Source organism: Sinocyclocheilus rhinocerous, unplaced genomic scaffold (assembly GCF_001515625.1).
Source record: "Sinocyclocheilus rhinocerous isolate Xijiao unplaced genomic scaffold, SAMN03320098_v1.1 scaffold603, whole genome shotgun sequence".
In the NCBI taxonomy this organism is placed as follows: domain Eukaryota; kingdom Metazoa; phylum Chordata; class Actinopteri; order Cypriniformes; family Cyprinidae; genus Sinocyclocheilus; species Sinocyclocheilus rhinocerous.
Window position 1 is genome coordinate 253148 of NW_015656630.1, and position 10496 is coordinate 263643.

Consider the following 10496-nt stretch of genomic DNA (forward strand, 5'->3'; position numbering starts at 1 on the left):
AGCATGATTTCTTAAGGATCATGTGACACTGAAAACTGGAGTAATGACTCCTAAAAATTCAGCTTAATAAATTACATTGTAAAAACAGTTATAAAAACGAACCCAAACTTTTGAAAAGTAGTGTGCATTTGCATGTCATTAGTTTAAAAGAGGGCTTGACAAGGGAGAAGAAAAGTGAATGCGGTCTGAATGGGTTTCATGTGTACTTCAGTCTGAAGTACACTTCTTAAAGCCATACACTTCTAGTGGATAATATGTACAGAGTTACAAAGATGAAAGTGACCTCATACTGCTTTGTGGTATATCATGTATGAAAATAATTTCACTAGATGTACAAGCACAAAGTGTAAGATGGAAAACTATATTTTTTCTTGATTGTTACAGTATGTCTGTTGAATGATGACTAGTAAATATCATCTGTACAAACATGTCTGTGAGCTCTAATTCATTCCGACATTTAAAACAACCCTGCACAAAGGCCTAATCTAATTCCAACTCTGTTGATCAGCATTGGACATATGTCCTGTTCTGATGCCAGTAACGTTACTTATCCAGTACATATATCTGGAGATACGGGTGTAGATGCCATACTTTCCCTCCTTAGCGCACTCCTCGCCCCAGCTGACGATACCCGTGAGGAACCATGTGTTCTGATATTGGGTGGCATGGGGTCCTCCGCTGTCCCCCTGACAGGAATCCTTGCTTACCGCACTGTAACCGGCACAGAACATGAAGCGGGAGATGGTGTCGGTGCTGCTGCCTTTGCACTCCGTCCGGTCCACGTAGGGGAGCTCTACTTTCTGAAGTGTTTTAGATTCCATGCCCCCGTACCGTAGCCTCCCCCAGCCGCTCACCAGGGAGTTTTCTGCACTCCTGAGCAAGTTCTCTGTGAAGTCTTTAGAGCCCAGGCAGATGGGCAGGGCATAGTCAGAGAATTTGACGGGTCCCTTGAGCTTTAACAGGGCGATGTCATGATTGTAAAGACTCCGTTGAGAGTTGTAACTTGGATGGATATGGTACTCCGCTATGCCGTGATCACTCTCTCTTCCCTCATTCATTGACACATCATGTTCCCCTATAGAAACATAGCACCAGAAATATAGCAACTCATTGCCAGTATGTGTGATATCACATCACATGGATCTGGAATACATAACTGTAGATTTTTAAGAGACAGTGAAATTAAAAATAAAATAATAAATTATATATACTATTCCCAACTGCAGAAGTTTTTTTCTATAACCAAATAGCAATAACAACCATGTGATAGTGTAGTTCTCACCCACTCTGATGAAGAAAGATCCCACCTTTCCTTCAACACAGTGGGCAGCTGTAATGACCCATTCTTCACTGAGAAGAGAGCCGCCACAAAATGCAATCTTATTCAGCTTTTCCATAAAAACCACCTGCCAACATGACAAAGAAAAAACAGTCTAAATTTCCCTCAAGAGTTCCGATATTATGGTTTTTATTGTAATGTCCTCTTTACAAGGTTCTGTGGATTTTTCGACACAAACTAGAGAAGATTATACCAGCCTTGCTTCATAAAGTGAGGAGGAATCTTATGAATGTTTTATTTGGACACACAATTCATCACTTCACCTACCTGCCATGGAATCTCCCCCGGTGTTGCCTCGTTTCCTCCTACAATACGATGTTCATTGTTTGTTGCATTTTTGATGGTGGGCCGAGTGGGAAAGAATGAGGTGATGTTTTTCAGTGTAGGTTGAGGTGTGCTAGTCCCGTTCACATCAGGAGGATCTGTAGGACTGGACTCTGTTGTATTGATGTGATTGAGAGAGTGACTTTGATTTCCATTCTCAGCACTGATAAGAGACCTTGAGTTAAGTGTTTCAGCAATATTCGCTCCAAGACGTCCACATGGGTACTGCCCTAAAACATAAATGAAATTCCTTGAATGAAAATGGTAGTCAAAATATGCAACTGCATAGGAAGAAAAGTCATACTGCACAACATAAGAAAATCTTTGAGCTATGAGATAAAAATACTGTGTACGTCCTGGCTTAATGCAGATAAATGTCATGTAATAAGTGGGAATAGGATTATAGTACCTGTAGGTTCACAAGTCCTGCCATCCAGAGCCAGTCTGTAACCCTCGGCACAGTCACACACTGCTCCATAAATTTTATCCACAACGCAGAAATGCATGCAGCCTCCATTATTTACATTACACTGTTTTGCCATTTCTGCACCAGAGCAACCCATGAAAGAAGAAATAAGGATTTAGCAGAGGAAAACTTTAAGCACACAAGGTTAAGAATTTCTTTTTGACAAAGTACTAATGCAGAGATATTTGGACACATAAAATAAATAAATAAATCATAAACGATTAGTATATTATTTATTTGATATAAAATTATGATATTTATATTCATTTCATGATTGTTTTATGATCTGTCTAAATATATATAAATATATATATACATTTGAATAAATTTATGCATTTAGCAGATGCTTTTTAATAAAAATATCCAATTCAGAATAAACATAAAAATACACAATTCGAAATAAATTTAAATAAATATAAAATAAAACTAAAAACAACATATTTTGGCATATTTCTTAACAAATTTGATGAACTAGAAGATATAATATTAAAAACATTTGTTGTATATTTTCATTATACAACATATTTTAATGTTTCACATAACAATCACTGACTTCCTCAGTCTTAACAGCTAATGTGAGGATCGTGGATCTTACCCAACTCACAGTTCTTCCCACTAAAGCGCGCTGGACACCAGCAGGTGTATGTGTTCATACCATCCTCACATTTCCCTCCATTCTGACAGGGAGATGACTGACACTGGTCTCCATCTGAAAGGAGGAGAGGCCATGATCATGATATTATGATGTTCAATATGATACATGTTTCAAAAAGAATATTTATGCTCACCCAAATAAGTGATCCAGAATTTCATCTGAAACAGAGATTGGAAAGTTTTTAACTCGTAAACATAGTCCTAAAATATTTCTATGAGATAAACATGTGCTTATGCAACTCACGGTTTTTTCCTGGTCTTCAAAAACCTCTCTGGCCTCTTCTAGATTGCAGCGTTCTTCAAAACATTCCCTCTCCAAATTATCCTTCATCATCTCCTCAAATCTACCCGTGTTATAGCGTTTCTGTCTCTTCAGAAGAGAGCCCGCCAGATCCCTCGGCAGAAACACTGAAGCTACATGCACAAAAGAGACATGCTGAAAAATCACAAACGCCAAGGTCTGTTTCTAGGACACAGATAACGTAGTTTGACAAGCATTGAAGATTTGGTAAGGGAATATTGTTTTACTTTGAAAGGCTTTTTATATTGAGTTTGAACAGCTATTGAAGTCAGAGGCAAAGACTTACGTTCTTTCAGTTCCACCATGATAAGAACAATATGATGATTGATTTTTAATTTCCTTTATGTTTTCTCACAACACAAACCATGAAAAGTCTTCTTGTGTTAACCAGTTTCTCTCTGTACTAACTCTAATTGGTCTGTTTTCACATTTCAAAAGATTGCATGTAACAAATACTCAGCCTTTGACCATTAGAACAGATTTTACATTGACCAGCTCAAACTGAGAATTTTGACAATTCAGTGTTTCATTCTAAAAATGTGTGTGTTAAAAACAATGATTTCCAGGAACATACATAAACTAGATAGGTTAAGACAGATGAATGTTAACTTACCTTCAGAAGAAAGCCAGGTTTCTAGCAGCAAACTGCATATCAAAATAATGGGATAAATCTTCACCATTTTCTCTTTGATTATTTCCCTTCAGGCAGAAATCTTTCCCAACAGTCTAAATACTTTCATGTTGCACTCCAAAGTTCAGGACATACGTGTTTGCACTTCATGCAAACAGATATCTCATTGGGTGGGTGTTTTTGTCTGCACCTGTAGTGTTTGTGGGTCGTTGTCCTGCATTTTTATTGCATTTTTCATAGCTGATGCCATTGAAATAGTTTTATTTGATGTAATGTGTGGTTTCATGAGAAAACATCACAATGTTTGAATAGTGCGTTTCGTGTCACTTCAGGCTTCATAACACAGCAGTATGAATATATACAGTATGTGGATTATACAATTCTTGTGGATGATTTATACTGTACATGCATGGATACCCATTCACATGTCTGAGTCGTTTCAGTCTTTTAATTGATTTCTGCTGAGTCAGAGAACTCGGTTCAGACTTGGGACCCAGCAAATATTGACAAGACTTAGCTGACTAATACTGTCCTCTTAACAGACCTTCATGGCTGCTAAACAAGTTAATGCTTTTAAAATTAAAGGTAAGAAACAACAAACACAGACATAATGTGCTAAGAGAAATGCTATTTGGCAAACAACTACAGCCTTTGACAACATAAACTGAAGAAATCCTTGTGGAAAAATATAAAGCATGTTTGATGTTTTCCTCCAAACATCAGTTATCCTTTAGTGATTCAAAGTGAATAAGCCAACATAAGTTTCCCAACAGAAACTATGTGAATTTCTGTTTGACAGTATCTAGTACTAAACATTTAAGGAACCGGACAGATCTAGTTTAAAAGAGTAGAATTTAAATATTTATAGTGCTGATATCTGACAATATACTTGCTTCATCGTTTTTATGTAACAGGATTTGTGACTTCTCTGTGGCAGTCAAACAGGAAGTTTAAACTACTACATAATTAATGCTGCTCTTGGACGGTGGAATGAAGTGGAAATTACAATGACATTCAGGGGTTCAATTAGTCAATACTGTATTTATATGGCATTTCTATAGGATTCATCTTGCTCAAAAAAGAGTATTTTCATGTTATGGTTACCTCCTCAGGTGAACTCATTTCTCAGCAGAACACAATTGCAGCAGACGAAAATTTGATAGGCCTAGTTATTAATAAGCCTATGGTAGAGTAATCATCACCCTTAAAGCAAAATGTCACAAACAACTATTTTTGCTAAATAAAGCAAATATAGCCAGAGTCCCTTTATTCTATAGTCTTTGATATAGCATAAATGATAGAGAACGAACGAGTCCATCACCTGTTGAAATAATACAGCCATTTTCGTTCAATCTTGAAATCATTGTTTAACAGATTGTCTTGCTTATTATGGTTATATTTTAACTTACTGACCTGTAGCTACTCTTTCAATGAAACCTACATTTGCGGTTAGTTCAGCTAATGAATGACTTTGCGTAGATGTTCTACGTCATGTTTGTCAACTCGAGAGTAGCCTTTTCTGATGACTGAAGCGTCAGCGGAGGGCGACGTCACGCGTCACGTGGTGAAGTTTGGGACTGGGCTCCACAACGCGACCTCAATAGTTGCGTAGCGGGGGTGATACACCGCCATGTGGTCTGATTGATGTGTCAAAGCACATCATGAGCGCTCGACTTGTAATCTTGCACACCGCAAACTGAACGACGCTGAAACAGCTTGGCAAGTGGCCTTTTGCATTTTCATTTAATCTTTTTTTTTATTTTCACGCTTTGCTTTGCTGCCTTGTCTTTTGTCATATGAAACAAAGCGCTATGCACACCTGCCAGAGAAGATAATAACGACCAGCAAACGGTAAGGATTCAGCAACATTAAAATCCACTGCGTTAAATTCATCTAATTAAACCTCTTATTCAAGTTATTTGGTTTATTTGATAAGTTTGATTGGAAAAGCATACATAACTGATTTATGCTGAATGCCATGTATTCTTTGATTTAAAATATATGAAAACATAATTTAAAAGACAAGATACAATGGGAAACCGTTATAAACAGTGCTCTGGTTCCTTTAAGGGGGGGTTAGCCACTGTTTAATAGAAGAGCCAGTTTTAAATGATCGGACCGATTTGGTGTGAGTTATCATCTGGAATTCTTCATCAAAACTGGGATCTATGAGCGGGAAAGCATTACTAAAGACGAAAGAAGACAAGGATGCAACCAAGGGTAAGACATCACATGTATCATTTTACTTAAACCTTTTTTCCTTTCCATGTATTGATATAAATTTGGTTGTTTATGATTCTGCAAAAAGGTTATGCAGACGGTTACAATTAATGGCCCGATGTCAAGCATCGCACGGAACATCATTAAAAATTGATTCCCTCGGCGGTAGTAGCTAAGCCACCGATCTATTAGGCCTCTACAAAGAGTAACTTAACATGAAAATATGTAAACATGGCGTTTAAGCTCATAGATATGCGTGACCAACAAGTGTGATGTTTATTTTGCGATCATATTTGCGGTGGCGCGGTTACTTTAAATCTACTGTAACAGTCGAATGCGCTTCACGAGAAGCTAAAATAGCTTTACACTTTTCTCACACTTAACCCCGAAACAACAAACGCATTAATTAAAAACACTTTCTTTAGATAAAACGTGTTGATAGCAAGAAAAGTGTTATGTATGTATTTTATTTCCTTTACTTGAGCGTGACATATGGCGCTCTCCAGCGCTTCAGTTCACGGATGTAGGCTGGGTACCTATTGCCATGGAGACAAAGAGGCCTCATTAAAAATACATAGCATGCTGTATGAAGCAGATGTATTCTGTGTTTAGTGTCTACAGTGGTTCTTTCACTGGACATAAATTGCATAACATTTTATATAAGGTCAACAAGCATTAAAGTGCATGCCTGATTTTTAGTAATATGTTCTAACATGTGTGTTGTGTGGTTAGGTCATAAGTAATATAGCTGTCCACAAACCCTGAGAGGGAGTTTAATGGTTGTGCAGAGGATTAGGTTTGATTAAGTTGTTACAGGAAAAACTCATTAAAGTTTATTACGTCATGAAACAGTGAGGAACAATCTACACATCTACACTGAGGCCATATAAAATAAGAGGTCATTAAAAAGACACAGCTTTTAATTATATTTAATAGACGTGGGGATTCAGCTTAAACAAGAGATTAAGCTTCTTTGGAGTCTTAATTGAAAGTTTAGAACACCTTCGTTACGTGTTTAATTCTGGTCACTGTATGTCACCACTGTGTTTTAATAACATGTTTTATAATAGTGTCCTTCAAAGATACATCATACGCTGTGATGTTGATACTAATAAAACTGATTTGTCATGTTGAAGCCTCAGTGATTTACACTTTGTAACCTCATAAAAGTGTCAGTGACAAAAAAATCATCATATGTAATGCTTCACACCACATGTGTAAACAAGACTGCTCCAGAACAATCTTATAGTATGTGGCTATAAATTAGATATAATACTATAAAAGTAACAAAAATATATAGAAATCATTGCAGATATGTTAAAATGTAATTAAAAATAAATATAAAAAATAAAAAAGAATAAAAGTCTTGACTAGATTATAAAAACTTGACTGTATTAGAAAGCCTGATACTTTCATTTGTTTCTGTGTTCTGTAGTCACTAATTCGTTTATCCTATATTCGTCCTTTTTGAAAACATGACAGTATAAGTTATATAGTATAGAAGAATATAGTATAGATTTCACTAAATCCATAGCTTTACCACCAGATGTCAGTATCATCTTTCTAAACTCATTTGGGCCGTTTCTCAAACGGAAGGCTGCATCCTCTGGAGGTCGCATTTGTAGGCTGCATACGTCATAAAGATGATATTATTTTAGAATATTAACAGTTATAAATTTGACCATTATTCTTAGTTAAGCGTAAATTGTTGTAATATGCTTATGACTCGCGAATGTAATGCTCAGTTAACTGAAATAAACCAGCCTTGATGACGTATGCAGCCTGCAAATGCGACCTCCGGAGGATGCAGCCTTCCGTCCCGGTCTCTCTTCGTGTCTCCTCCAGTCCCGCTGTGTGTGTGTGTGTGTGTGTGTGTGTGTGTGTGCGTGTGTGTGTGTGCGTGTGTGTACGTGCAGGCTCGCATGAATCAGTATCGTGTAAAAATTATGTCTAGGCTATGTTATGTCATACCATAATTTTTCCTAATACTTGTTGTTCTGTCATTATGTTTAAGTATACACTGTTCAAGATGGCAAGGAGTACATTCTGTTGCGGACGGAGTCAACTCAGTCTCTTGCTGTAGATAAGAAAGAAAACTCAGCCTTTCATAGTAAATGTCAGGAGCTCTTTTGCTGTTCATTCTGGAAACTCTTCGCTCTAAAGAAAAAAGAAAATACTGAAGGTTTGTCGAGATGAGAAGTTTATCAGTTCTGCCTGACGAGCACTTTCAATTTTAATTTCACACATGATAAGCAAAGACTATTGCCATTGTTTTTATCATCAAGAACAAAAACGCCGTACTAACACACCGGAAATAACATGCGTTGTAAATGTTTTATATGGACCCTTCTCACAGACTGGGACGACGCGTTTCCACAGTTAATTACAACACAAATCTAGTAAAGTTTTTCATTTTTACTGTATAACTCTATACTGTGTTATATTACCCTGGCATTAAAACTAGTTAACGCTGTTGTGTGATATTTTCTAACGGCTAGGGAGTGGCGGGAAATTTGAAATCTTGATCTCTTCTGGCTAACATAAAAACTATTGATATTTTTTTCCTCTTTTGTGAAGTCATAGAAACGCTGTCCCTTTTTCTTCTTTTGCTATTGGAGCAAATGGAGATGCAAAATTATATTTGTTGTTGTAGTTTACATTCACCGCTATAAAAGATACGTCCACTTTTGAGAAACCCGGAAATGTGAAAAGTGTCCATTGCAACACATGCTATTATTTCAATGCACAAGTGCTGTTATGATTTTTAATTCACTGAATAGTAAGGGAATGTTAAGTACGCTGTCAAGTCTGGACCCACACAATTAATTGTTACTCCTGCATGTTTACACTGACTGTATTTTAAACCCAAGTCTGTTTTATTGTGCACTTCAGGAACGCTTGGATGTAATGATGAACCTAATGTTCCCTCTAAACCCATTTCACATCTTTTCGCGCCATCTAGTGGTGCTCTTTGAGATTAGCTTCATCAGGGTGGGGTTGTTGTTTTTACCCGAAAGGTGGCTGAAAACAGAAGCATAAAACTAAACTATTTTCTAACCGTTTAGGAAAATAGACTTACATTTAGCCAAACTAAATCTGTTGTGATCATATAAATATGTTTGAATTATCCAAGATGTTTAGTTAATTGTTATTGTGCTTTAGTTCAACAGCCAGTAATTAAAATAAAGGGGATTTTTATATTTTTATATATTTATATATTTCCATGAGGTTTAATAGCCCTAATAAATTAGATTAAGATTTATATTGTTGCCTGGCTAATTCAATTCAGTTCCTAACAAAGACAATGTTTTTGTTAATAGCAGCATAGAAAATATAGAATGCATAAAATAAAAAGTGCTCCAGCTCAGGGTCCCTTATCTGTAAAAACGTCAAGAATTGATAGAAGTCACAATTGCTAGAGATTTAATGAGGATGAGTAGAGACTGCATACGCATAATAGGATTACATAAAACACTTGCGTATATGAGAGTGACTTTGATAGGATCTTAAACTCACATTAGATTAGTTGCATTAGATGAGCAGTAAAATATGCTTAGTTGTGTCGCATATTGGCCCAACACATAACAGGAAGGAGGGCCAGACTAATTCGATTCCCCCTGTTTGAGAAAAACCCTGTTTCCTCATTACGACGATATCTCATTAGTCCCTCTTTGAATGTGTAGCTGGTTGGTTCTGCTTTTCTGGACTGTTCCTAAACTGTGCATGGTTTTCAGAGCTTGTAAACCAGCCAGATCTCTCATCTCTGACACTTTTATTACCAAGAATAATATTTAGAAGCAGGACTTTTTTTTATCCAAATGGGTTTTATTTATTGCCCTGTTATTTTTCATAATGCTGCCATGGCAACACTAAAACTGTAATTTGTTATTGACTATAAACTGGATATATTGAGCGTATACTTTTAAGTAAATCCCCAGGTTTGTGATTAGGATTCATTTATCTCAAATGTTTGAAAGTGTTTGCTCTCTCTACTCTCTTCTCTCTTTAGCTTCTTGCTGTGAATTACCCTGAAGAGAGTGTAAGAGTTGGCAGTATCACAGATGCATCTGATGAATCATTGATAAGGCGCCCTAAAATCATAGTGGTCTGTCAATAATAGCCGATAATGATCTGCTATGATCACCGGGCTGTGCTCTTTTAATGGACAGAATACTCATGAGAATTAGTTGAAAGTTCGCAACGCCCTTTTTCTTGCTTTGCACACTGTGAAGAAGTGCGAAAGAATAAAAGCCTTCTTTGGATGCCTCTGAGAGTAGCATGGCGTTTCCCTTGAGAAGATCTGTATCAGGTACACTTTTAGATATCTGTAGATATCCAATCCTAAGGGCTTTCTTAATAGGAGTTAGGCAAACGAATGAGGTATAGACATTTCTAAGCTGATAATGGCATGTTTGAGTGGCTGAATGGCTTTGTTTGTAACTAACAGAGGAGTGGGTTTTAGTGCTGTCCGTGGTGCTGAAATTCACCAGTGCAACTGAAATTCATCTCAAGTGGGTCACAAGAGTTTTCTAGTTGTTTCATCAAAAAAACGAACTTACTT

The 10496-nt window shown here is 36.8% G+C and overlaps 2 protein-coding genes across 3 annotated transcripts in view; one reads left to right on the forward strand and one right to left on the reverse strand.

Moving 5' to 3' along the window:
• Positions 1-61: 61 nt before the first annotated feature.
• LOC107720621 (coagulation factor IX-like) lies at positions 62-3838 on the reverse strand. The gene is made up of 8 exons (XM_016528362.1): positions 3698-3838; positions 3028-3197; positions 2918-2942; positions 2725-2838; positions 2073-2207; positions 1607-1893; positions 1283-1406; positions 62-1075 (listed from the first exon to the last, which is right to left on the reverse strand). Exons 1-8 carry the CDS (start codon positions 3762-3764, stop codon positions 486-488), a joined length of 1512 nt encoding a protein of 503 aa, XP_016383848.1. The 5' UTR covers positions 3765-3838; the 3' UTR covers positions 62-485.
• Positions 3839-5334: 1496 nt separating this feature from the next.
• Positions 5335-10496, forward strand: part of LOC107720625 (fibroblast growth factor 13-like) — a 33305-nt gene continuing 28143 nt past the window's right edge. For both annotated transcript variants that reach the window (XR_001637630.1, XM_016528367.1), the window contains exons 1-2: positions 5335-5566; positions 5786-5935. Coding sequence is in view for 1 of the 2 variants with exons in the window: in XM_016528367.1 (XP_016383853.1) it covers positions 5884-5935 (52 nt within the window). In the remaining variant the exon portion in view is untranslated. The remainder of the gene's footprint in view (positions 5567-5785; positions 5936-10496) is intronic.

Bases quoted from the DNA above. Each gene is read 5' to 3' on its own strand.
- LOC107720621 (XM_016528362.1), bottom strand. From the start codon at position 3,764: ATGGTGAAGATTTATCCCATTATTTTGATATGCAGTTTGCTGCTAGAA. The intron at 3,198-3,697 runs GTAAGTTAACAT...TTGTGCATGTAG, and splicing joins AACCTGGCTTTCTTCTGAAG to CTTCAGTGTTTCTGCCGAGG. The intron at 2,943-3,027 runs GTGAGTTGCATA...TCTCTGTTTCAG, and splicing joins TTGAAGACCAGGAAAAAACC to ATGAAATTCTGGATCACTTA.